General features: G+C 40.9%; 1 protein-coding gene across 6 annotated transcripts in view; it reads left to right on the top strand.

The window, feature by feature from the left end:
- Positions 1–27,371, top strand: part of GHR (growth hormone receptor) — a 307,318-nt gene that overhangs the window by 186,198 nt on the left and 93,749 nt on the right. Inside the window, exon 2 of one of the 6 annotated variants that reach the window (XM_061129862.1) lies at positions 23,630–23,856. The exons of the other annotated variants lie outside the window; for them this stretch is intronic. Coding sequence (XP_060985845.1) covers positions 23,748–23,856 — 109 coding nt within the window. The 5' untranslated portion in view covers positions 23,630–23,747. The remainder of the gene's footprint in view (positions 1–23,629; positions 23,857–27,371) is intronic. 6 annotated transcript variants of the gene reach the window in all.

Below are 27,371 nucleotides of genomic sequence, written 5' to 3'. Positions count from 1 at the left end.
TAAATTTAGAAGTGGTCTCAGGTTTGGTTAGGCAGTTTAAGGGTGTCATCAGGCTCTTCTTGGGTTTCTGCTCCACCCCTAGTGTGGTGACTTTTTGGCTTCATGAACTTTTTGCCTTCATGATTGTCACTACTTACAGGCCAGATGATAGCTGAAGTCCCAGATATCACACACATATTCAAGGCATGGAGATAGAAGAGGTAGTGGTGTCAGCAAGCTCTTCTTTTACATCTGTCTGTTTTGTAGGGCATCTAACGGTTCTCCAGACATCTTCAGCCAACTTTCACAATAGTCTCTAGCCAGAATTCTTTCACCTGCACCTCCAGTTGCAAAGGGTGTCATAAGTGTGAACATCTGGCAAAGGTGAATGGGATACCTTAACTGGTTTAGACTAATCCCAATCTAGCCATGGGTTTGGGCTACTTTGGTTCCTGGCTGTTGAGTAGCCAACCAATAGTGTTGACCCACTAGAACTTCTTTAAAGAATAAAGTAAAGAATGAAGTGTCCTGATTGAATTCATAAACAAAACAGATTTAAGATCACAGTTTCAAAGAAGGAAGTGAATTAGTAGATTAAAAGGATACACAGTTGGCCTGATTCATTTCTGCTCTGTTGTGAATACAGTTATCTTTTGCTTTCTCAAGATAAATTCATTTCAGATAGCCTATGAAATCTTAATCTCCTTTAGTTCAAAATTACCTTTAACATCTGTGTTCTCCATCATTTGGTACAATGCTCAAGAAGGGAAAATAATGGGCCAATGATTAAGAGAAATCTTGGAAGATGAAGTGACCTTAGTGACTATCACTAAAATGCAAACATGGCTTTAAATAGTAAGCATGAAAGTTCTTGACAGTTAGGGCTCTCAGGAAGGCCCTTGAATGGCAGGAATTCGAATATTATAAGTGTGTGATAGGAGTTACTCTTCTTCTTTTATTCATGTGTCAACAGAGGGAAAGAAATTTCTAAAACAAGAAGACCAGACATAAATCCTAAGCGTATAGAGGAAATGTATGGTTAGCAGTTCAAAGGGGAAATGAAAAGCAAAAGAAAAGGTCCTAGAGGCCAAGGTTAGCGAGGTTCTTCCAGCCTCTGGGTCCTCCTTGGCAAGAACCCTGTTGGCAGTGAGGCTAACCTGAGCTTGAAGCCCCAGTCCTTGAGCCTCTCTTCATTGCGAAGTTTGACAACTTGTTACTCAGAGCATACAGTTCACTCTTAGAAGAAGAAACAAAACTAAGTGGCTCATAAGCCCATGGTATGGTATTTTGGGGTCTCTTCAGCTTGTTAGTGGCTGACCAGTTAGCATTTTTTTTTCTCAAGCTGTCATGATCCTGGAAATGTAAACTGTGGCTCCTTGGTTAGCCTGAGTTTTCTGAGATGCAGACCTGCAAGGGATTTCCTAGGAGATTAGATATGCAGGAATCTATTAGAGGAAATGTCTGTGAGGAAAAGGGGGGAAGAAATTGAGGGGACTGGGAGAGCTGTCAGACTGCAGTGCAGTTCCAGCTTCTGTGAAGAAGAAATAAATGAAGGGATGATAAAAGGGAAGGAGAGAAGGAAGGAGGGAGAGAGGGAGGGAGGGCGGGGGGATGGGAGAGGAAAGGTCTTAGATAGCAGTATGGTGCTAGGAAAGTTTTGGCAGGGACCTAGGGAAATAAGCAAAGAGAAGGAACATGATGTATTTTTGATAAGCTACCATCTCAGACTTTTATTTCAAAGTTTTATCTGGAGAAAAAAGTTTTATCTTGATATTGACCTTTCTCTTGTATGAAGAGTATTTTAATGATGTCATATTGTTTTCCTACAGGAAACTCTTAACTACAGGCTGAGTTTCACTAAAGCAAGAACTTCAATTTTCACATTGTAGTGTATTGAGACACCAGTAGGTAAATGTTCCTCATCCTAAATTGTGTCATCACATCTGATCTTACTCCCTTCAAAAGTTTCACTTTTCAGAGAGGCCATACATGTTATTTTAAAATGGCAAAATGAGCATTACCCAGCTTCTGTACTGGTTTTTGTCACCTAAACCATTCCTGGAAACAAGGGTTTAGGACATCATTTGGGACAAGAGATGAAACAACCTAAAAGTAACTTTATTCTTCTGCCTCTAAACATTGAATGCATGTTAATATCTGCCAAGTTTTTTAAAATATTTAAAAATTTGACATTAAATTTTGTCAAATATAAAGATTTGACAAAAATCTCCACTCTGTAGTAAATACTAGAAATTCTACCCAGTATGCCTCTGTTCATCTCCTGAGCAAGAGGTACTTGTTGCCACTGCCTTTGAACTACTTTGAAGTTCATTCCTGTCCCTATTACATCACTGTCTCCCATCCTCTCAACTTCAGTCCTCATACACATGCTATTCATATTACCTAACCTAAGGCTATAGTTTTCAGAACAGTGAAAATTTTTCATTTAACCAGTCAAGCCTATACATTTGTATATCTGTACCTATTCCTTCATTTTTACTTCTCATTAAAATGTTATCTATCAAAGAGGGAACCACTAAATGGTAGCTTTTAAGTAGAAAGCAAACCATAAAATAAAGTATGCACCAGTTTAATTCTATGGTTTTACTTAATTTACAACTCATACTTCTGCTTATGATTTCAAATGCCTTCATGACCTGAGCTTTGCATGGAACAGAGGAATAACCTGGCAGAGGAGGGACAGATCAGGAATTGGGAGCATGGGCCAATGGAAAGAGCCCTTACAGACAGAGCTAGAGACCTAGATTACATTTTCAGTCCAACTATCTAGTTGTGAGGTTTTGAGCAGTCCCTTAACCACTTTGGGACCCAGTTATTTCATCTCTAAAATTATGACCCATTTAACAATTAGGTCCATTCCAACATCAGCCTTCAGTGCTTTTATTTTGTTTTATTTGCTGCTTTCATTTTGAGCATTTCCTTGCAATCATGTGAAATGAGTGCAATGGTGCCATAGTTTGAACATTCTTTGGCATTGCCTTTCTTTGGGATTGGAATGAGAACTGACCTTTTCCAGCCCTGTGATCACTGCTGAGTTTTCCAAATTTGCTGGCATATTGGGTACAGCCCTTTAACAGCATCATCTTTTAGGATTTGAAATAACTCAGTTGGAATTCCATCACCTCCACTAGCTTTATTCATAGTAATGCTTCCTAAGACCCACTTGACTTTCCGTTGCAGATTATCTGGCTCTAGGTGAGTGATCACACCATTGTGCTTAGCTGGGTCATGAAGATCTTTTTTGTACAGTTCTTCTGTGTATTCTTGCCACCTCTTCTTAACATCTTCTGCTACTGTTAGGTCCATACTGTTTTTGTCCTTTATTGTGCCCATTTTGCATGGAATGTTTACTTGAAATCTTTAATTTTCTTGAAGAGATCTCTAGTCTTTCCCATTCTATTGTTTTCCTCTATTTCTTCGCATTGTTCACTTAAGTAGACTTTCTTATCTCTCCTTGCTCTTCTTTGGAACTCTGCATACAGATGGATTTATCTTTCCTATACTCTTTTGCCTTTAGCTTCTGTTCTTTTCCCAGCTGTTTGTAAGGCCTCCTCAGACAACCATTTTACCTTTTTGCATTTCTTTTTCTTGGGGATAGTTTTGATCACTAAATCCTGTACAATATTATGAAGCTCCATCCATTGTTCTTCAGGTACTCTGTCTATCAGATCTAATCCCTTGAATCTATTTATCACATTCACTGTATAATCATAAGGGATTTGATTTGGGTCATATCTGAACTGGTGTCAGATTCTGGTGATGATCCAACTGACAGGATTCATAGACAAACACTGAAGGAAATATCAACTGAATTGTGGGGTTTAAGCATATGAGCTCTAGAGCCTCTGCCTGGCTTAGTTCCATTTACTACCTTGTGATGTGGGGTGAGTTACACTCTCTGTGCCTCACTATTCACATCTTTAAAAAGATGGTAATAACACTTACACAGTCGCTTCCTGAGGTTGTCTCAGGAATTAATAGAGATCATCTTTATAAAGTGCTTAACATGGCATTTGGCCCATGGAAAGGGGTTATTAGCTCTCAGCTAGCATGATTTTTCCATATTCAATACCTCTGTGCCCATAGCACTATGCAGAGTGAAGCCACAGAATATCCCCATTTCTGCATATGTGAATTTAAAAATTTCCAAAATGCCAAAGTTCTCATCCAGGGAGGTGATACATGGAAATGCAGCAAAGTCACTTATTTGTGTTACTTTGATGGAGAAGAAAATACTGTATTTAGCTGTCATGAGAAGTTATTTTCCTGAATGAAGGCTGAAGAACCAAAAGAGCCTAGAGTTAGAGATAAGAATAGTAAAGAAGGCAACAGGGATGGAAAGATGCAAATGTCTTTATTAAGAGCTACAAATGGTGTAACAGTCTCTAAATTATTAGTGTATTGGTTTTAATATGGCTATTTCTGAGATGCCAGAGAAACAGTAGCTTATCTGCTTCCTTTCAGATAGGACTGACTGAAAATTCATCGCATTTAAACATTTAACTTTTAAATAGTCTGGAACACATTCACACAGAGTTAGCTCTTCTGCCTCTGCAGTGAATGAATACCTCTAAGTCTCACTACAAAAACAGTTTTGGAGCAAAATATCAGTTTGGGTTTCCATAGTGTTATGATTTAAGGAAACTCGAAAGAAAAAGAGGCATTCCACTTGAGTCTCTGGGAAGATGAGCTATGTCATTGAAATGACCTGAAGTCACAGGCATAATATTTCTCAGAAATGTTCTGCCAGTAAGCGTGCTTGGAAAGCTATTTAACTTTGTCATAACATTATTAATTTTCACAATTATTGGTGATTTGCCACATAAGTATTAGAAACTCTTCACAACTGTTTTTGATTCTTTCACAAGACATAGCCCCGAAGGATAAAGATAAAGCTCTTTTCTGGCATTTTGACCTTTAAAAATTAAAAAAATATTCCTTGGACAGAAGCCAAGATCTTATAATGACTTTGACTTAATCGTGCAGTGTCAGATGGTGATTCCATCAGGCAGTATTGTAATGAGGAATGATGGGGATAATGGAGAGACCAATACATACTGAGGATTATATTTGCTAACGACTGGGTTCTGGTTCTTGGACCAGGGAAGCTCTGAGGTTGTATAATTATTGCTCAAATATTTTCCTGATGTTAACTTACTAGGTGGTGTTATTTTTGTTATTTGTTTTAGATTTTTAATAACATAAAACTTCTGGCCATTTGAAGTCATTTCAGCTCAAGGCATTTGATTGAATTTAGGAAGCTGTTTATCCTTCCTGGATTAAGTTAGAACTATACTTGCTCTCAGAATAAGAACTGTACCTTCCAGGGGAGATTTCCATCAAGAGTCCAGAGCCTCACAAACATGTTGTCTGTAATGACCCCTGGTCAGAAATTCTCACTACCCAGCATGCAGTGCACCCCTAAAGTCTTCCCTACTACTGGTATAAGATTGGTATCTAGACCCTCTGCAAATTAAGCCTCATTTAGTCACAAAATTCAGGTTTTCATTTCCAAATTGTTCTTCCACAGAAGAAGTTATTTTCTTTTATAGTTATTTCAGACAGCTATTGCAAAATCAAAATAAGTACATAATATTCTCTATGACTGTGCCTCTTGGCATTTCTCTTCTAACTTCTACCTAGCCATCCTCCAGGATCCACTTTAAGTCCTACTTTATCCATGTAGGTTTTCCAATTTGTTCCACTTTCAGTGATCTTGACCACATCACCGCCCTGATTGTTACTCATCATGCAACATTTGGGGAAGGCCCTCTAGTAATGCTCTGCTAATACTGACTCATCCTTGCTGTTGGTCCACTGTGGGTGTGTTCCAATCTGGCTCTTTCAACGAAGCTGGCTCTATCTGAGCATGGGGATTTGTCTTGTACTTTTACTTCTCACAACCCTTGTCTCTTACATTGCTTAATCTATGCTTGATAACTAATTGGACACAAAACAGCCACTTGATAAATGTTTTGAAGAAATGAGCAAACCAAGTATTTCTTAATAGCACTTTATACCAGGCACCACTGTGGAAAGCTATGTACTTTAGAGTGCATCATTTCAAAAACAAGAAATTTATCACTTGTAAATTATTTTAGGTATTTGACTTTGACATTATTTTGAAGACACAAAATTTCCTTAAAAAACAGCTACCTGAAAGTGGACAGAAGTAAAAATGAATGAGTGGGTGAATGAATGACATACCTAAATGCTATGAAATGTGGAAGTGATTTTTTTAAGTTAACCTAATCTATTTTTCTTCTCTAATCTCCACTGTGGGTGAATAATGAGGAAGAATTAGGTATTTGTAACAGGCAAATATTTCTGATCCTTGGTTCTTAACATTAGGGACAATAGGAGAAGGGGATATCTACTTAGAAAACAAACTAGCATTGCCAAGTGTAAATGCCAAGTGTAAATTTTATAGGCCAGATACAATTTTCACAAGTCGAATGACTTTTGAAAGCTACTTGTACCCTGGCTCTAAGGACGTTTTCCTTACTGTCTGTAGTAAGCAGTCAGTAAGCTGTATTTGGGATCTGGACCAAATGCTGGCCTTTCATTTCTCAAATTACAGCCTAGTGGTCCGAGCTCAGAAGTCCCTCCATACACAATTTAATAAAATTAGCAGCATAAACATGGAACCAGGGTGCAACTATGCCTTGTTCCCTCCAGAAGAAACACGTGAACTCTCTTCTCTTTGGAAGTCTGTTGGTTACCTAATCCCAGATGTTGTGGTGCAGTTTTTGTCCAAGTGTTGCAGCAGAGACAGAAGCCCCTTCAGAAAGCTTCATTTTCATCACTCATTTGGAAGGGTTTCTTCAGGGTAAGTCATGCAGAGATTATGCCTTGTGTTTGAGAAATGGAAAAGAAAAAAGGGAAGAAAAAATCATTTAGAGAAGCAGTTCTCAAACTTTAAGGTGCATGCAGGTCGCTTGGGGAACTTGTTCAGATGCAGGGTCTCATTCTGAAGGCCTGGGGTGGGGCCTGAGACTCTGCATTTCTAACAGGCCAGCGATGCTGTTGGCACACAGACAAGACACTGCTTTGAGCAGCAAGCTCTCTAGAACAAGGACAATTTTTTTATATACAAGGAGCACAAATTACAGTTCTAGGCTACATTTCCAAGGACTTGGGGATAGTTTTAGTCATTTTTAATGACCAAAAAACACTGCCTCTCAACACTCCTGTGACACTTAGCAAGAATGGAAGGTGAACACTAGCCATTTGCCCTTTCAGCTGTGGCAGCAGCACTATGGATGCAGTAATCTGCGTTTTGTTCCAGCTCCCATTCCCAAGGCAGCCAAGACTTCTTTTTCTCTTGGCCCCAGAGGGTTTTGCAGGTCGAGAACAGGATTTCTCTTCCTAGGTTTGTTTACAAATATTGGAGAGGGGAGCTGAACTTCGCTTGAGTTAAGGAGAGAGCAGACCTGAAGAAAAGAAAGAGAAAGAGAATGGATACTTTTTGTAAATGTTTATCTCTTTGTAAGACTGCCAAAGAGTTATTTCCTATAGAAAGAACTGAAACTGAATATCCCACCAACTTGGTAAGAACTGAGGAGGCTCAGAGTCAGGTGCAAATCAATTTTACAGAAGTACAATAATGTGGCATTCTTTGCACCCTGATGACTTTGTAGAAAATTTATGCCTGCTTCACATGATATCTATACTTGGGAAGTTTACAAGAGTATGCTCTTAAGATTTGTTTAAACTCTACAGCAAAATACGCTAAAGAGAAAAATAAGGATATTTTTGTGCACATACACTGATATGTAGCTGTTAACAGAAATGAGTATAGGAGGCAGAAGTAGCCTACCCTGTAAACTTTCACGTTTACTTGTTAATATCAATAATATGCATTCAGGGGGCTTCTCAGGTGGCTCAGATGGTAAAGAATCTGCCCGCAGTGCTGGAGACCCACGTTCGACCCCTGGGTCGGGAAGATCCCTTGGAGGAGGGAGTGGCTACCCACTCCAGTATTCCTGCCTGGAGAATCCCATGATCAGAGGAGCCAGGTGGGGTACAGTTCACGTAGTCACAGAGAGTCAGACACGACTGAGAGACTAACATGCATTCAGTACATAATGCTGACATTTACTTAGGTTAGTACATTGCACACTCCCCAGAAACTATTTTTCCATCCAGCTTATGGCTTTGTTGGTTGAAAACTGACTTCTATATGTAAAGGAGATTTAACTGTCTAAGATTTGGGCTATTTTCCAAATTCATTCCCTAGTGTTTTCATATCAAAGTCTAATTTTTCTGCTCACTAAAGAAATTGGATTACTTTTAAAAAGTCATAAAACAGTTATTATCTTGGCATTTTTTTATCTTGGCATTTTTTAACCAAATTGATGCTATTGAAATAGGGTAGCCATAGACTGTAACCTTCATGAAGGTAGGGATATTTCACTGTTGTGTCCTTAGAGCTTTGAGTCATGCCAGTCACATAGTAGGTGTAGTAAATCATTGCTTGTTATTTGTCAAGTTAATGAATAAGTAGAAGCAATTCATTAGTCTGTTTCTGGAAGCACCTCATAAATTTTTAGGTAACTATACAGATATCCACTGAAATATTTTTGTTTGTTTGCTTTGAACTTTTTATTAGAGTATAACCAATAACAATGCTGTTATAGTTTCAGATGGACACCAAAGGGACTCAGCCATGCATATACATGTATCCATTCTTCCCCAAACTCCCCTCCCATCCAGGCTACCATATACCACTGGGCAGAGTTTCCTATGCTAGACAGTAGAACCTTGCTGGTTTTCCATTTTAACTATAGCAGAATGGACATGTCGATCCCAAACTCCCTATCTCTTCTCCCCATTCTTCCCCACCCCCCCCCCCCCGGCAACCATAAGTTCATTCTCTAAGTCTGTAGTGTGTTTCTGTTTCATAAATAAGTTCCTTTGTATCATGAAATATTATTTAAATCAGATGTTTTATTTTTTTTAATTTCTAAACTTTTTGCCAGAGGCAGACTTGGGCCTTCTGTTCCCTCTTTGGTCAAAGCAACCCCAATTAAAAATAAACAGATTGAGTCCTTAACATGAAAATGAAGTTATTTTCTCAGGTGAAAATGTCATAACAGCCCTGCATCAAAAGGAAAGGAGGATTTGGCATGGCATATTTTGCAGGGAGGAAAGGAATACCTAATAGAAATTTATTACCATATTTTTATTTCTCAAGAAGTTAAAACTTTTCAAAACAAACATTTGTGTTAATTTTTGGAGCCTTCTGGGTTTAAAGTCTCAGCTGACACAAACTTACGATCACATGGGTGTTTTAGTACTTAATGGCCATGAGCTTGGTCCTGAAGAGGAGGTCACCATACCCTGAAGGAGAGAGGCCAGGGGGATGGTCCTTAGGAGACTTGGCAGGAGATGTGGAAAAGGAAACTTTCACATGGAGATCAAGCCATGTGGCAAAAGTCTTGTTTTGTCAAGGTCTTCTGAACAAGTAAGAACAATAGAGAATAATGGATATGATCTCAGTGCTCTCAGAGGTCATGCCTGAGCTATTGCAAGAACCCCTTGAATTCCCCAATCACTTAGGCATGCAGCTGAAGAGCCCAGTTTCCTAAAACAGCCCTTTTGTCCTATCACACTCTAGTTCAAGAATCTTAGTGGTTCCCATTGCCAAATGCTACAAGTCTGTGTGTTGAGGCCATCTGGCTCTACACTGAATGGCCAGTGTTTCCACCATCTCCACCCAAACACACTCCCATTCATGGCCATATCTGTCCTTCACAATGCTCCTATAAGCCAGCCATGCCCTTTTATCATTGCCCTGGACATGTTATTTCCCTTCTGCCGATCTATCTGCATCCTCCATCCTACAAGCCTTCAAAATCAATCCCAACACTATGGCTGCTACAAAGGTCAGCAAGCACCTCCTGACTGTGCTGCTTTCCCACTTCCCAGACTCTTTGGGCATCACTAAGTTCCAAACATTCTAGCCCTTAGGAGCCTCACATAGCATCTGGTTTGTTAGTATTGCTCCCGGACTAGTTGAAAATTCCTTCAGTTCAGTTCAGTCACTCAGTTGTGTCCTACTCTTTGCGGCCCCATGAACTGCAGCATGCCAGGCTTCCCTGTCGTGCTCCCGGAACTTGCTCAAACTCATGTCCATTGAGTCGGTGATGCCATCCAACCATCTCATCCTCTGTCATCCCCTTCTCATCCTGCCTTCAATCTTTCCCAGCATCAGGGTCTTTTCCCAGGAGTCAGTTCTTTGCATCAGGTGGCCAAAGTATTGGAGTTTCAGCTTCAGCATCAGTCCTTCCAATGAATATTCAGGACTGATTTCTTTTAGGATTGACTGCTTTGATCTCCTTGCAGTCCAACAGACTCTCAAGAGTCATCTCTAACACCACAGTTCAAAAGCATCAATTCTTTGGCACTCAGCTTTCCTTATGGCCCAACTCTCACATCAATACATGACAACTGGAAAAACCATAGCTTTGACTAGACAGACCTTTGTCTCCAAAGTAACATCTCTGCTTTTTAATATGCTGTCTAGGTGTATCATAGCTTTTCTTCCAAGGAGCAAGCGTCTTTTAATTTCATGGCTGCAGTCACCATCTACAGTGACCTTAGAGCCCAAGAAAATAAAGTCTGTCAGTGTTTCAATTGTTTCCCCATCTATTTGTCATGAAGTGATGGGACAGATGCCATGATCCTCATTTTTTGAATGTTGAGTTTTGAACCAACTTTTTCACTCTCCTCTTTCACTTTGATCAAGAGTCTCTTTAGTTTATCTTCACTTTCTACCATAAGGGTGGTATCATCTGCATATCTGAGGTTACTAATATTTCTCCCAGCAATCTTGATTCTAGCCTGGCATTTTGTATGACAAGTATATAAGCATATAAGTAAAATATATGGAAAATAAGCATATATAAGTAATATAAGTAAAATAAGCAGGGTGACAATAAACAGCCTTGATGTACTCCTTTCCCAATTTGGAACCAGTCTGTTCCATGTCTGGTTCTAACTGTTGTTTCTGGACCTGCATCCAGATTTCTCAGGAAGCAGGTCAGGTGGTCTGGGATTCCCATCTCTTGAAGAATTTTCCACAGTTTATTGTGATCCACAGTCAAAGGCTTTAGCATAGTCAATGAAGCAGAAGTAGATGGTTTTTTTGGAACTCTCTTGCTTTTTGTATGACCCAACGGATGTTGGCAATTTGGTCTCTGGTTCCTCTGCCTTTTCTCAATCCAGCTTTAACACCTGGAAGTTCTCGGTTCATGTACTGTTGAAGCTCAACTTGGAGGATTTTGAGCATTACTTTGCTAGCATGTGAGATGAGTGCAGTTGTGCAGTAATTTAAACATTGACATTGCTTTTCTTTGGGACTAGAATGAAAACTGACGTTTTCCAGTCCTGTGGTCACTGCTGAGTTTTCCAAATTTGCTGTCACATGGAGTGCAGCACTTTCACAGCATCATCTTTTAGGATTTGAAATAGCTCAACTGGAATTCTATCACCTCCACTAGCTTTGTTCATACTGATGCTTCCAAGGCTCACTTGACTTTGCACTCCAGGATGTCTGGCTCTAGGTGAGTGATCATACCATCATGGTAATCTGGATCATGAAGATCTTCTTTGTATAGTTCTGTGTATTCTTGCCACCTTTTCTTAATATCTTCTGCTTCTGTTAGGTACATACTATTTCTGTCCTTTACTGTGTCCATCTTTTCAGGAAATATTCCCTTTGTATCTCTAATTTTCTTGAAGAGATCTCATCTTTTCCATTCTATTGTTTTCCTCTATTTATTTGCATTGATCACTTAGGAAGGCTTTCTTATCTCTCTTTGCTATTATTTGGAACTCTACATTCAGATGGGTATATCTTTCTATTTCTCCTTTGCCTTTAGCTTCTGTTCTTTTCTCAGCTATTTTTAAGACTTCCTTAGACAACCATTTTACCTTATTGCATTTCTTTTTCTTGGAGATGGTTTTGATCACAGCCTCCTGTACAATATGAACCTCTGTCCATAATTCTTCAGGCACTCTTGTCTATCAGATCGAATCACTTGAATCTATTTGTCACTTCCACTGTATAATCGTAAGGGATTTGATTTAGGTCATACGTGAAAAGTCTAGTGGTTTTGCCTACTTTATTCAATTTTTGTCTGAATTTTGCCGTAAGGATTTCATGATCTGAGCCACAGTTAGCTCCCAGTCTTGTTTTTGCTGACTGTATAAAGCGTCTCCATCTTCAGGTACAAAGACTACAGTCAATCTGCTTTCAGTATTGACCATCTGGAACTAAGATAGAACTACTAAGCCCAGGAATATTTTTCAACTATCAACGTTTTTCCTTAGCCCAGTGGAACCTAGCAAAAGGCTAGGCATTTAGGCAATGCTCCCTAGAAATGGGCTCCTCCGGTAGCTCAGGCGGTAAAGTATCTGCCTGCAATGCAGGAGACCTGGGTTTGATCCCTGGGTTGGAAAGGTCACCTGGAGAAGGGAATGGCAACCCACTCCAATATTCTTGCCTGAAGAACTCCACAGACAGAGGAGCCTAGTGAACTACAACCCATGGGGTCACAAAAAGTTGAACATGACTGAGTGACTAAGCATGCACCCTATAAATATTTTGACTGAAATGGGTAATCAGTTTGCCATCTCAGTATTTTTCATTTTTAAAGAATGGTTTTAGGAAAGACATTTTCAGACAAGATGGGCATATCATTCATTATCTTTTCACAGGCTGCCAGTTATGACTAATAAATACTGTGGTTAAGCTCAAGAAGGGCTTCCCTGGTAGCTCAGATGATAGAGAATCTGCCTGCAATGCAGGAGACCCGGGTTCAATCCCTGGGTTGGGAAGATCCCCAGGAGAAGGAAATGGCAACCCACTACAGTATTCTTACCTGGAGAATCCCATGGACAGAGGAGCCTGATGGGCTACAGTCCATGGGGTGGCAAAGAGTTGGACACAACTGAGTGACTAACACACACACACAAGCTGAAGAAACAAAGGAGGTTACCTGCTCACACTGCATTCTAGAAGCAGAAATTTGACACAATAAACATATAGTTAGTGGGTTTTAGTTAAAGAAAATTATGTGGTTATCAATTTTAATATGTCTAAAATATACCAGTTTGTGCAAATCTTCTATAAGAAGGTGTCCAAGGAGGGAAAACAATGTAAATTATTTCCTAGAAGCTTTGGGTAGATTCTAATTATTGGAAATAAGTGTCAGAAATAGTTCACATTCCAGTGTGACTTGAAGAACGTTTTTGGAGCCTCCGTGTCTTCTAACGTTGTTATGCTCCTCGTTTATCACATACTCTTAGGTCCCATTTTCCTGTTTGGAGAGATTATCCTTATGATAGTAACTATATACAAATAGTTTACATTCCATGTTCCTGCTTAACAATATTTTCAAGAAAAATCACTGAGGGAAAACTTCAGTAGCCAGTTCAAGAGGAGAGGTGAAATGTCAGAAATTGTCAGAAGGGAGCCAATTTTCAGGAAGGTCTTATGAAGAAGCGGGTGTTCTCCGGGGAGTTGAAGATTTTGCTCAGGGAGGGAAGTATGGAAACTTTCAGCAGAAGAGGATGAAGAGGAAAATGTAAAGGATAAAAAAACAAGGACACAGGCTGACGATCGTAGGGATGCCGTTTTGACTGAAGAGTGTTTGCATTAATGAGTTGTGGGAAAGAAGTTGGAGCAAAGCAGTGCCTGCTGAAGAAACACTTCAAATGTCAGTCTGCAGAATTTGGACTTAATCCAGCAAGTGAGAGGGTGGCATGTGAGCCTTATCAGCAAGGGCGTTGGCTCAGACAGTAAAGAATCTGTCTGCAATGCAGGAGACCCGGGTTCAATCCCAGGGTCAGGAAGATTCCCTGGAGAGAGGAATGGCTACCCACTCCAGTATTCTTACCTGGAGAATCCCATAAACATAGGAGCCTGGTGGGTTACAGTCCATGGGGTCACAAAGGGTCAGACACGACTGAGAACTAACACACCCACAGAGCAGGGGTATGGCAGAATGACAGTGGTATTTTAGGACAATTCAAGCACAAAGATTAGACTTGAAACCCCGCTCAGGGCAAAAATAACAGGAAGCTTTGGAGTAAAGCTTGAATGGAGAAATGCCTCATTAGGGAAGTAGAAGTGGGAAGAGAGAGGAGGAGCCTAGGAAACTCATCATGGAAGGAAAGAACCAATTGTAGGTTCTGACAACCAGTAGAGAAAAGAGAAATCGTAGACAAATCCAGAATTGTAGTCCAAGTCCAAGAAAACAGTGATGATGCACGTCTAGGGATTGAGAAAAGATACTGGCCTATCTTTAGATTACCAACTGTTTGCATTCAAAGATTCTGCGTGCTTTAACAGCCTTTATGCCCAGTTAAGCAAATTAGCAACCATTTATTTGTTTCTAATGTGAGGAATTGTCATAGGGTTTCCAGGAATATATTTATAGATACATCTTTAGAAAGTATAGCCTAGAGCTTTTAAATCTAAGGTAACAAGCAAAAAGTAAAGTCCCCATTATTACTGGGCCAAAAGCTTCATTCCTGTGTTTATCCATTTGACAGATATTTATAGAATGCCTACTTTGTGCCGGGAAAGAAGATCCTTGCTTTCTTCAGGCCTTATATTCTAGTGGAGAGAATATAGGAAAAATGACAAAACTACAAATGAATAAAAGAACTCAACACAAAGATAAATAAGGACTATGAAGAAAATAAAATATGGTGATTGTCCTTCAGATTATTAGGTCAGAGTAAGTGTCCCTAAGAAGATACCATATGAACTGAAGCCTAAGCCATTCACAGGAAGATCACATGGGTCCTAAGGTCAGCAAGAGTTCGGTCTGAGTAAGATCGGCAAGTTCAGGGCTGGGGCATAATGGTAAGCAGACACTGGAGCAAAGAGAAAGAAAGGGAAGCGGGGCCACTCTTTGAATATATTAATAGGACTCAGAATCAAGAGCAAGGGATAGGAAGAATCATTCAAACTAACTTAAGTAATAAGAAAAATAATTCATATAATTAGAAAAGAGTTGGAGAAGGCTTTGGATTAGCTAAATCCAGTGGCTTCAAATTCATTTTCCAAAAGATATCTTTGCCCTCTTAGTCCTATCAGCTGCATCTTCAGGTTTGGGGTGAAATGGATAAAGCAAGGAGACTCATGGCATTCTGTCATTTTTTTCCTTAAATTTTCCAGAATGTCTCCCAGTAGGGTTCCCTTTGGGCCACATCCTCTTTCTTGAATTTCAAAAGAGGATAGGAATAACCCTCTATCCAGTTATACCTACTCATGGAGCTGGGATTGGTCGGTTTCTCTTGAGGCACGTGAGCTTCTTGGGGAGGAATGGTTACCCAAACAAAATCAAGATTCTCTTGAGAAGGAAGGAGGAAGGCAGTCTGGGTAGGCAACCAGCCATGTTTACCACACAAGAGATCTTGGTGTCCATTATAAGGAGTTTGAGCTTTAGTCTGATTACATGGGAAGCTGTGGAGCATTTTAGATGAGTACCATGATCTGGTTTATGCTTTTAAAAGGTCACCCTGTTTAATGTTTCAGTACTTAATTGAAGGGGGATAAGAGTGGAAGTGAGTAGGCCAATTAGGAAGTCATTTGATAGTCTAGGCAAGAACTGTTGGGAGTTTGGGGTATAATAATAGCACAGGGAAAGGAGAGAAGTGAATTGAGATGGAACTGACACAGTTTGTCAGTGGGTCAAACAAGGGAATGGGAGTTAGGGAGAGTGAAGACACGAAGATGACCTCCAGGTTTTTAGATTAAGTGCAAGTGTGGATGGGCTTCCCTGGTGGCTCAGTGGTTAAGAATCAACCTGCCAATGCAGGAGACATAGGAGACGCAAGTTCAATCCCTGGGTCAGGAAGATCCTCTGGAGTAGGACATGGCAACACACTCAAGTATTTTTGCCTGGAAAATTCAATGGACAGAGGAGCCTGGTGGGGCTGCAATCCATGGGGTTGCAGAGGCGGGCACAACTGAGCATGCGCTTACCAGCATGGATGGTGAAATAATTTACAAAGATAGTGAAGAGTTCAGAAGAAACAGGTTCATCACGGATTACTCGAGAGTTCTGTGTTAGGATTGAGATATCTATTGGATATCTAGTGAAGAGACCGAAGAGGCCGAGTTGAGCCTGAAGTTCAACAGAGGTTCAGGCTTTTATGATGAGAAATTTGGATCATCAGCATATAGTGATTTTTAAAGCTATAAGACTTGATGAGATTTCCCCTTCTGGGGTGGGGGGGAAAGGCTAGGAAAGTGAAGAGTCCATGAAATGGTAATATTTAGGGGTAATGCAAAGGAAGAGAAGCCAACAAAGGAGAGAAAGAAAGAATAGCCAGTGAAGTAAAAGGGAAATCAGGCAAACAAAGATGAACTACAAGTTTTTAGATTACGTAGAAGTGTGGATGGGCTTCCCAAGTGGCTCAGTGGTAAAGAATCCACCTGCCAATGCAGGAGACACAGCCTTCCTAAGTGATCAATGCAAAGAAATAGAGGAAAACAATAGAATGGGAAAGACTAGCGATCTCTTCAAGAAAATATAGAGACACTAAGGGGACATTTCATGCAAAGATGGGTACAATAAAGGACAGAAATAGTATGGACCTAACAGAAGCAGAAGATATTAAGAAGAGGTGGCAAGAATACACAGAAGAACTATGCAAAAAAGATCTTTATGATCCAGATAACCATGATGGTGTCATTACTCTCCTAGGGCCAGACATCCTGGAGTGTAAAGTCAAATGGGTCTTAGGAAGCATCACTATGAACAAAGCTAGTGGACGTGATGGAATCCCAGCTAAACTATTTCAAATCCTAAAAGATGATGCTGTGAAGGTGCTGCACTCAATATGCCAGCAAATTTGGAAAACTCAGCAGTGGCCACAGGACTGGGAAAGGTCAATTTTCATTCCAATCCCAAAGAAAGGCAATGCCAAAGAATGTTCAAACTACTGCACAATTGCACTCATCTCACATGCTAGCAAAATAATGCTCAAAATTCTCCAAGCTAGGCTTTAACAGTATGTGAACCAAGAACTTCCAGATGTTCAAGCTGAATTGAGAAAAGGCAGAGGAACCAGAGGTCAAATTGCCAACATCCGTTGGATCATTGAAAAAGCGAGAGAGTTCCAGAAAAATATCTACTTCTTCATTGACTACGCTAAAACCTTTGACTGGGTGAATCACAACAAACTGTGGAAAATTCTTCAAGAGATGAGAATACCAAAACACCTTACCTGCCTCCTGAGAAATCTGTTTGCAGGTCCAGAAGCAATAGTTAGAACCAGACATGGAACAACGGACTGGTTCCAAATTGGGAAAGGAGTACGTCAAGGCTGTATACTGTCACCCTGCTTATTTAACTTCTATGCAGAGTACATCTTGCGACATGCCGGGCTGGATGAAGCACAAGCTGGAATCAAGATTGCCAAGAGAAATATCAATAACCTCAGATATGCAGATGACACCACCCTAATGGCAAAAAGCAAAGAGGAACTAAAGAGCCTCTTGATGGAGTGAAAAAGATGGCTTAAAACTCAACATTCAAAAAAACTAAGATCATGGCATACGGTCTCTTCACGTCATGGCAAATAAATGGGAAAACAATGGAAACAGTGAAAGACTTTATTTTCTTGGGCTCCAAAGTCACTGCAGATGGTGACTGCAGCCATGAGTTAAAAGACAGTTGTTCCTTGGAAGAAAAGCTATGACCAACCTAGACAGAATATTAAAAAGCAGAGACATTGCTGGCAAAGGTCTGTATAGTTAAAGCTATGTTTTTTCTATTAGTCATGTATTGATGTGAGTTGGACCATCAAGAAAGTTGAGTGCTGAAGAATTGATACTTATGAACTTTGGTGTTAGAGAAGACTCTTGAGCGTCCCTTGGACTGCAAGGAAATCAAAGCAGTCAATCCTAAAGAAAATCAGTCCTAAATATTCATTGGAAGGACTGATGCTGAAGCTGAAGCTTCAATACTTTTGCCATCTGATGCGAAGTACTGACTTATTAGGAAAGACCCTGATGCTGGGGAAAATTGAAGGCAGGAGAAGGGGATGACAGAGGATGAGATGGTTGGAGGGCATCAGTGACTTATGGACATGAGTTTAAGCAAGCTGCGGGAGTTGGTGATGAACAGGGAAGCCTGGCATGCTACAGTCCATAGGGACGCAGAGTCAGACACGACTGAGCAACTGAGCTGAACTGAGGCAAACTTGGCATAATAGATGCTAGACAAAGAGCATGCTTTTATTTTTTTTTCCATTTATTTTTATTAGTTGGAGGCTAATTACTTTACAATATTGTAGTGGTTTTTGTCATATATTGACATGAATCTGCCATGGATTTACATGTGTTCCCCATCCCGGTCCCCCCTCCCGCCTCCCTCTCTGTCCCATCCCTCTGGGTCTTCCTGGTGCACCAGCCCTGAGCACTTGTCTCATGCATCCAACCTGGGCTGGTGATCTCTTATAAAAGTATACCCTTGATAGTATACTTGTTTCAATGCTGTTCTCTCTGAACATCCCACCCTCGCCTTCTCCCACAGAGTCTAAAAGTCTGTTCTGTACATCTGTGTCTCTTTTTCTATTTTGCATATAGGGTTATCGTTACCATCTTTTTAAATTCCACATATATGCATTAGTATACTGTATTGGTCTTTATCTTTCTGGCTTACTTCACTCTGTATATACAAGCAACTCCTGCAGCTCAATTCCAGAAAAATAAATGACCCAGTCAAAAAATGGGCCAAAGAACTAAACAGACATTTCTCCAAAGAAGACATACAGATGCTAACAAACACATGAAAAGATGCTCAACATCACTCAATATCAGAGAAATGCAAATCAAAACCACAATGAGGTACCATTACACGCCAGTCAGGATGGCTGCTATCCAAAAGTCTACAAGCAATAAATGCTGGAGAGGGTGTGGAGAAAAGGGAACCCTCTTACACTGTTGGTGGGAATGCAAACTAGTACAGCCACTATGGAGAACAGTGTGGAGACTTCTTAAAAAACTGGAAATAGAACTGCCATATGACCCAGCAGTCCCACTCCTGGGCATACACACTGAGGAGACCAGATCTGAAAGAGACATGTGCGCCCCAATGTTCATCGCAGCACTGTTTATAATAGCCAGGACATGGAAGCAACCTAGATGTCCACCAGCAGATGAATGGATAAGGAAGCTGTGGTACATATACACCATAGAATATTACTCAGCCATTAAAAAGAATTCATTTGAATCAGTTCTAATGAGATGGATGAAACTGGAGCCCATTATACAGAGTGAAGTAAAGAGCATGCTTTTAAAAAGCAGTGGTCTACTGGGGAAAATGCAACTGAACAGTTGAATCATAAAAGGTAGGAGAAGAGGCCATTGAACTTGATAAGAGCAAGTTTAGTGGAGGATAAGGGTCAGAAGCACAGCTGAAAAGGATTCAAAAGAGAGGAAAGGAAGCGGTGGAGTCAGTCATTCAGGCAGCACTTAAAAGATCCAGGAACAGGAAAGAAGCTTCTTGGGAGCACAGCTCCTAAGGACTCGAAAATTAGTGTACTTTCCAGATAAGGTTTTTAAATTGTTTTTTGTGTCCTTCTTTCAAAAGAGAAATGTCCTCTTGTGACTTTCATTTGAAATTGATGTTTGTGGCCCAACCATTTCTCTCGATCCTTCTATGGATCTTTTTTTGCTATGTGCTCCTTCATTTAAAAAAAAAACTAGGCCATTCAGATTTTCCAACTTAGGGCAGGGGCTAACAGCAGACAAGATTCGGCTCTGTTATGGTCATATATATTATTTTGTGTGCTCTTCAGTTGCACTGGCTGCTGCTTGGAAGTTCATGAAATATAAACAAAATGTAAATTAAATAAAAATTAAATGTTATGAATTGTATATATCATATACATTATATACATGTAATTAATATTATTTATATATATATATATTTTTTTTTTTTTTTTGCACTTGCTGCAATGTTCCTGAACTTGAACTCTATAGCGTCCCAAATCCTTCTTTGTCCCATCTATCCAAAGGTATCTTTCTCAGCCTTTTCAACTTACGTCTACCAGAAAGTAGAGCAAGGCAGAAGTTGTATGGGAGTCCTGCCCCTCTCCCTCCCCCTCATCTCCTGGCCTCAGCACAATAAAAACTCTGTTCAGAACTTGGCTCGTGGCTGCTTTTCCCACATTCGATCAGGGAACACTTAAAGCCATACAGTGTCCCTGTCTCGCCAGGGAGCCTATGGGCAGGGCGCCCCTTCAGGCCGGCACAAAGGCATACTGTGCAAGGCATCCATGGCCAGAGCGCTGGCCACATATGGATGATCAATAAGGCTTTTGATTTTTTTCTTTATGTCTTATCGTCATCACATTAAACATAATTCCAGCAAGGGATCAAAACTTATATTTTAGACTGCAAGACTTTGCCTGCCCTATAGCTGCAAAGAAAGGGAGTTTCTTTTCAGTTGAAACATAGTCCTTCCAGAAAAACACCATAACACTGTTTTTCACACCCAGTACAATTTTTCGCTTTAGATTGCTGTTACGTGATTTGATGGACTGTTTTGACTCTAATTGTCCATTTTGGAAACTCTAAAGTTAGATTGAGAATTAAAGTTCAGCCCATAAGGGTTACTTCTCACTGGAGCCAAAAACTACAGGCCCAACAAAAAGCATAAAGCTCAAAAAAGTAAGCGTCAGGTACCTTGCTGCCAAGGTACGTGTCTATAGTGGATTGTCACCTTATCCGTCTCCATTCACGTTTTGGTAGAGCTTCTATTTCCACTGCAAAATAATTTTTGAAATTGGTTGCCTGTTAGTTACAGAGTTTCAATCATTTATTTCTATAACTGGCCTTCAGAAAATGAATCTAAAAATTTTGTGTCAAGTATCTTAGAGAAGCTGTATCCAAGTTTTGTTTTCTTTTTGAACTCTATGGAGTTTTGAACTCTATATATTTTGTGACAAATATTTCTATGAAGTGTACATGACCTTCCACTAAGGCTCTTTGTTAACAACAACAAAAAAAAAAAACCTGTAATCTTGTAGATACTAATCAAAAGGAGAGCGTGTTAGGATAAAAGACCAGCTAGCCATCATAATACAGATATTAATGGAGGGCCTCATGTGTAAGGTTGGAAAGGATAAGATGTTGTTCCTACTTTGGAGGGATTTGTAATCCAATTGAGGGGGCAAATATATTAATACAATAATCAGCATTTTATCAGATGAGTGGCATTTATAATACATGCCATTAACTGAGAGGCAACTGTAATCATAAACATTATGTACCAGACATTCTTTTTACTTTAAAAAATTTTAATTTTATTAAAGTATAGTTGATTTCCAGTTGTGTTCATTTCCTCTGTACAGCAAAATGACTTAGTTATACACATATATATTATTCTTCATATTCTTTTCCATTATGATTTATCACAGGATGTTGAATGTAGTTTCCTGTGCTATAGTATAGGGCCTTGCTGTTTATCCATCCTATACATACTAGTTTGCATCTGCTAATCCCAAACTCCCAATCCTTCCCTCCCCGACGCCCGCACCCTCTTGGCAACCACAAGTCTTTTCTCTGAGTCTGTAGTCTGTTTCTGTCTCATAAGTATGTTCACCTGTGTCATATTTTAGATTCCACATACAAGTGATGTAATACGGTGTTTGTCTTACTCTTTCTGACTTACTTCACTTAGTTTGATAAGCTCTAGGTACATCCACGTAGCTGCAAATAGCATTATTTCATTCTTTTTTTTTTTATTGTGCCAGACATTCTGTGAAATACTTTATCTACATCAATTTCATTTTCTGAATTATTATCCCCACTCCATAAACGGTAATTACCTCTGATTTTCTCCCCATTCTAGAGAAAGCAAAGAGAATTATATAATGTGAGCAAAGACCTAAAATCAGGAATGGGCCAGATGGCAAACAGATGCATTGGTCTAGGGCTAAGGGTCTATTGAGGGGAATAGAGAAATGAACCTTGAGTGCTGTGGCAGTCTGTTCACCAGCATATCCCAATGTCTAGCATAGTGCCTTAGTATAATAGGTGCTCAGTAGGTATGTCTTGAACAAACAAATGGCCCTCTGGCTTATGTCTATAACTCAGATGAAGTACAGTGGGATAAAGGTGCTTAGTGAATTAAAACCATACACCAAAAAGCCTCAGGACCCTTTGACAACACTTGCCAATTCCCAGCTATTACAGTGAAGGATTCAAGTGGGAAGGATACAGTATAATGGGACAGATGTAACAGCAGTAGCAGCTCCAACTCACTGGTGTCCTTTTCATGAAAGCTGACATGGTGACGTGGTGAGCAGTCCACACGTCCTCACGTTGGCCTGCAAGATGGTGCAATATCTGGCCCCTGGCGCTCCGTTACCTCAATCCTTCTTCTCTCCTCTTCCTGGGTTCCTTGTCTCCACTTGTTCTGCCCATGCTGACCTCCTTTCTGTCCCCCAGTCCCATCTTATGGCCTGCACTCTTTCATGCTGCTTTCACTGCCCTCCCCTGCTACCTGCATCATCTGTTGGCTCCTCTCTTTCCTGCCTTTCTCCCACACGGTGGGCTCTACACCCAGAAGAGCAGACCTCCCTCTGCAGTCCTCACCATCATATCTCTGGCATCCAGGACAGCATCTGGTATATCGTATAAGTGCTCACACACTGCAATTCTGACCTTTCAATACCTCTCAGATACCTGCTTCTCAAAGGAATAGGCTTTTGTTCAAGAAATTCCATGGAAATTGATGAGTAGAGCTTGGGAACGCAAGGCTGAGTGGCAGGAGTCCAGATCAACCTGTTTACAAAAGGTGCCTTTGGTCCTTCCCTTTTTAGATGGTAAAAAAGAATCTGTTTGCAATGCAGGAGACCTGGGTTCGATCCCTGGGTTGGGAAGATCCCCTGGAGAAGGGCATGGCAACCCACTCCAGTATTCTTACCTGGAGAATCCTCATGGACAGAGGAGCCTGGTGGGCTACAGTCCATGGGATCTCAGAGTCAGACATGACTGAGTGACTTTCATTTCACTTGCTCAGCAAAGGAAAAACATGCCTTAAAACCTCTGGCAAAGTATATGCTTGCCTGGGACACCTTTACCATTTCACACTTCTGAAATGCTGACCAGTCTCAAAAAGGAGATCCATGAATCTGCCAAAACAACTGATGCCCAGGACTTAAGAGTCAGTAAAACCAGCCTTAACCTAGTAATGGTATCAAAATACTGGCTGACTGCTGTAGCCAAAACCAAACAAATGCATCTATCCAGGTAACAGGAAGGCAGGTGAGGAAACTACACGATCCTATGTTTATTAATTCTTCGAACCTCACTGAACTCTGTTAAGTGGTTTGATACCATGAAGATAAGTTGAAATACATGGACTTTGCCTCAGGTTTAAGCACTCAAGGTCCTGGGTGGACATTTGTCATAAGATCTAATGGTGTGCTCTAGAATCTTCCAAACTGAGACTCCAGAGACCACAAAATGTCTACTAAATTCAAAATAATAATATAGGTAAAGTCATGGTGCCTTGTAACATTTCTTGAAAGACTTCCCAGTGAGATATTCAGTAATTTCATAAATAAACATTGAGCACTCTCTGTATTGAAGGGGCTGTGCTAATGCTTTGGTGGATCAGAAGGAGGAGACAGGGTCCTTGCCATCAAACATCCAGTACATCATTCATTGGGCAAGTCATATACCTGAGATACCGGACAAAGAGTAAGAAATGCCACGGTCCAGATATTGTGTGAGAACACAAAGAATGAAGAGATGGATCCCATCTGGGAGAAAATACAAAATGCATCGCGGAGGAGAAGACACACTCATCTTGAAAGGTGAATGGAATTCCCACAGACTGTGGCAGAAAGCCTTGATTTGAAGTATTCACTGATTTTTGTGGTGTAAATATTACCACCATGGCTGATTTCAAGTCAGTGATATGGTATCACTGAATACAGAGTTGAGAAGAGGTCCTAGCTCAGGCGCATCATCTGTGAGTCACCATCTGAGCTTTAGACTTTATTAAATTGTCTGATTCTATTGCTCTAATGAATGGATTCACAGGTATTAAAAACATCCAAGACAACATTATAAGGGAAGAGACCCCTCTGCCCTCTTCCCTGAACCTCAGTCTGACCTTTTAATACTCTGGCTGTCTTTCCAGTCCCAGTCCTATGCCCCTGCCTGGCCACCTAGGACTGATAATGGTCTGGTTCCAACCTGGATTCTGTGTGCTTCCCCTTAGCAGGGCTGTGATTCCCCTGACACCCTGCTGTCACGGGGCACAGAGGGCTGGCTTTCCACCCATCGCCTGGTATTGACACATTTGCTGTTCTCATAATGAGAAGAAGCCTTAAGGGCAGCTAGCTGGGCAGGGTGTTTCACTGTTGTCGCAACAGTTAAAAGGGAAAGCTGGAGGAATTGCTGGGAAGCATGGCCAAAGGAAGATGCAAGCCAGCTGAGCTGAGCATGCATATTAACCTCCTTAAAAAAAAAAAACAAAAAGGCACCCTCCCCAATGTGTCCTCCTTAAGTCACTGCACCCCTAACTGGCCTTATCACCCTAAGAGCTACATTTGAAAAGTCGGGCCCTAGTTTCTGTCTTTAATTGCAGGCAGATGTCCTCGGTACGTGCGTAAACTTGTGTCAGGATTTTTTTAACTTACCACAGAGAGCACTGCCAAATAGGAAAGGAACATGTGAAGCTTCAAGCTGTTAGGAAACTTCCACATTTGTCCACTAGGATCTCTCACTGCACGTTCATTCTTCTAACCTCGAGGCCCAGCTATTCTCTAAATGCATTTACAGAAAAAAAAATGACTGCTACAGATTTATTTCAGCATGTGCTTCTTTTCATGACGCTAGTTTCTCCTCCAAAATTGCTGTAGATTGTTTGTGATGCAGGTTTTTTTGTTTGGGGTTTGTTTGTTTTTTAAGCATCAAAAGGTGTTTGGAACCACCAGCATCATCTCACAGCTCCTTTTCTTGTTTGTTTAAATTATCCTGTGTAATGTGCTCTGTGATTTACTGTTGAAGTGTAGAAGAACCACATTCCCTCATGGAGATCTGGGGAGGTTATGCTGTCTGTTTAAAAGGTGCAGAGATTTTCTGTTCAGATTACGCAGGCTTCTTTAGAGCTGCCAAGAGTCATAGTCTGTAGGAGATAATATGCCTTCATTCAGGAGAAACTACAGATAGGAATTCAAGTTAGCCAGTGAACCCCAGAAGAAATGAAATTCCAGCTTAGAATTCTCACAGCGCTTGGGCCCAGGCCTTGGGGGGCCAAGGGGTGGCCATGACCGGGACAACAGCCACAGCCCCAGGAGCTGCTGTGTACACGTCACTGGACGACACAGCAAAAGGAAAAGGCCTGGCTGCCAGGGTGTTGCATGCCTTACCTGCTTCCTCATGCACTGACCCCTGGAGGATATTTCCGCCCAGAGCCTCAGCGCCTTGGTCCCATCAGTTTAACTTTCCAGAACGTTTGGAGCATTCAAATAAATCAGGTTGTGCTCTAGCGAGCCATAAACCCCAGCTGTGGACACTTAGTGGGTGAGCCTGGAAGGGGAGCCCCACAGAGGACATAGTGACTGACCAGAACAAGAAAGTACTGGCCAGTGAACAGTTTCTCCAAATGTGTCATGTCATAGGAATCACCTGGCTGGGGGGTAAGGTAAACATATATATTCTCAGGGCCTTGCAAGCCTACAGATTGACCTGGGCCCTAGAGACCCAGATTCTGTAGATCTGGTCCAGAGCCTTGGAATCCACATATTTAACAAATGGCACGGTTAAATCAACTATACTTCAGTGAATGAATACAACTGCCACAGTAAATCTTGATGGTCAGACAGGTTTGGCAAACAGTAGACTGGGATGGAGTCAGAACCCGGCTCCAGCTCCAAATTTGGCTTCTGCCATGTAGTTGCTGGACGGCCTTAGACAAGTTAGTTCTTTGAACCTCAGATCCCTCACGCATTGTTGTCGTTGTTCAGTCACTCAGTTGTGTCCGACTCTTTGCGACCCATGGACTGCAAGCCCACCAGTCTCCTCTGTCCATGAAATTCTGCCGGCAAGAATACTGGAGTGGGTTGCCACGCCCGTCTCCAGCGGATCTTCCCAACCCAGGGGTTGAACCCCGGTTTCCTGCATTGCAGGCAGATTCTTGACCATCTTGAGCCACCAGGGAAGCCCCTCCCTCATGCATACAATATAACAAATTGTATCCACTTCAGAGGGTTGTTGTGAAGGTAAAAATGGAAAAAATTCAAAAAATGTCTTGAAGCATGGTGCCTGCTACATTTTAAGGGCAGAGTAAACATGAGATGTAAATACCTCACACACATTTTTTTGACTGCCATCAGCTGGCCCCTTCAGAGTCAGCAGGATGGCCTAGGACATGGTATCGGTGTGACCAGACAGTGAGCTGGAACTTGAGCCTTACTGCAAGGAGACCGCACATCTGGAGGAGATAAGGACTTTAAACTGAATACTCTCCGGTGATGGTGATCATAGTGTGATAGAGAAAAAAAGGACAGAAAGGCAAAAGTGGGTCTGGAAAGAGCTTTAGAGGTTGAAATCTGAGCAGGGGAAATTTCTGAAATATGCTCAAGGATAACTAGACTTCCAAATGGCAGGAAAAATGGTCAAGCTGACTTGAGATTTACAAGGAGAGATGTAGTTTTCTGAGAATAAACTATTTTTCTTTGATCCCCTTTTAGACCAAAAGCCAAAGTTTAAAGCATTTATAATTCATCTACCTCCTTTGTTTAGCAAGCTGTATTCTTCTACTAGGTGCCGTGCCCTGCACTCCTAACAGAGGTTACAAAGATAAAAGCAACACCCATCTCAAGAAACTTCCTGTGTGTCAAAGGGCACAGGAAAAGAAGCAGTTACTGCAAAGGGCGTAAGAGTTGTTTCTAGGGCTGCTGGGTGAAGGACAGCTTACTTACTGCCCAAGGGAGACTTCAGTGGAAGTCTCTTTATTTCCAGCTTTACTGAGATAAAGTTAACATAAGATATTGTGCAAGTGTGTGTCTAATATGACGGTTTGATATATGTGTATACTACAAAGTGATCATTGCAATCAGAGGAAGTCTTGAAAAGATTTCATGACAGTTACATCAGCATTATCTTTATAGTAATCATAAGCTAATAATGATGACAGTAGCTGACATCAGCCAATGCTTATTTTATGGCAGATGCCATATGAGGCCCTCTGTGCTCTCCTGTCATGGTGTAAAATGGTTGCCATATGCTGTATCTCGTTTACTTACTTGTGTTTGCACTATTCATGGCTGATTCCAAATGCCACTGCTGCACAACGGGTAAAGTGCAATCCTCAGCAGAA

This window comes from Dama dama, chromosome 25, assembly GCF_033118175.1.
Source record: "Dama dama isolate Ldn47 chromosome 25, ASM3311817v1, whole genome shotgun sequence".
NCBI classification, from domain to species: Eukaryota; Metazoa; Chordata; class Mammalia; order Artiodactyla; family Cervidae; genus Dama; species Dama dama.
The sequence above is the reverse complement of the archived record's forward strand: the minus strand, read 5'-3'. Positions and strand labels throughout refer to the sequence as shown.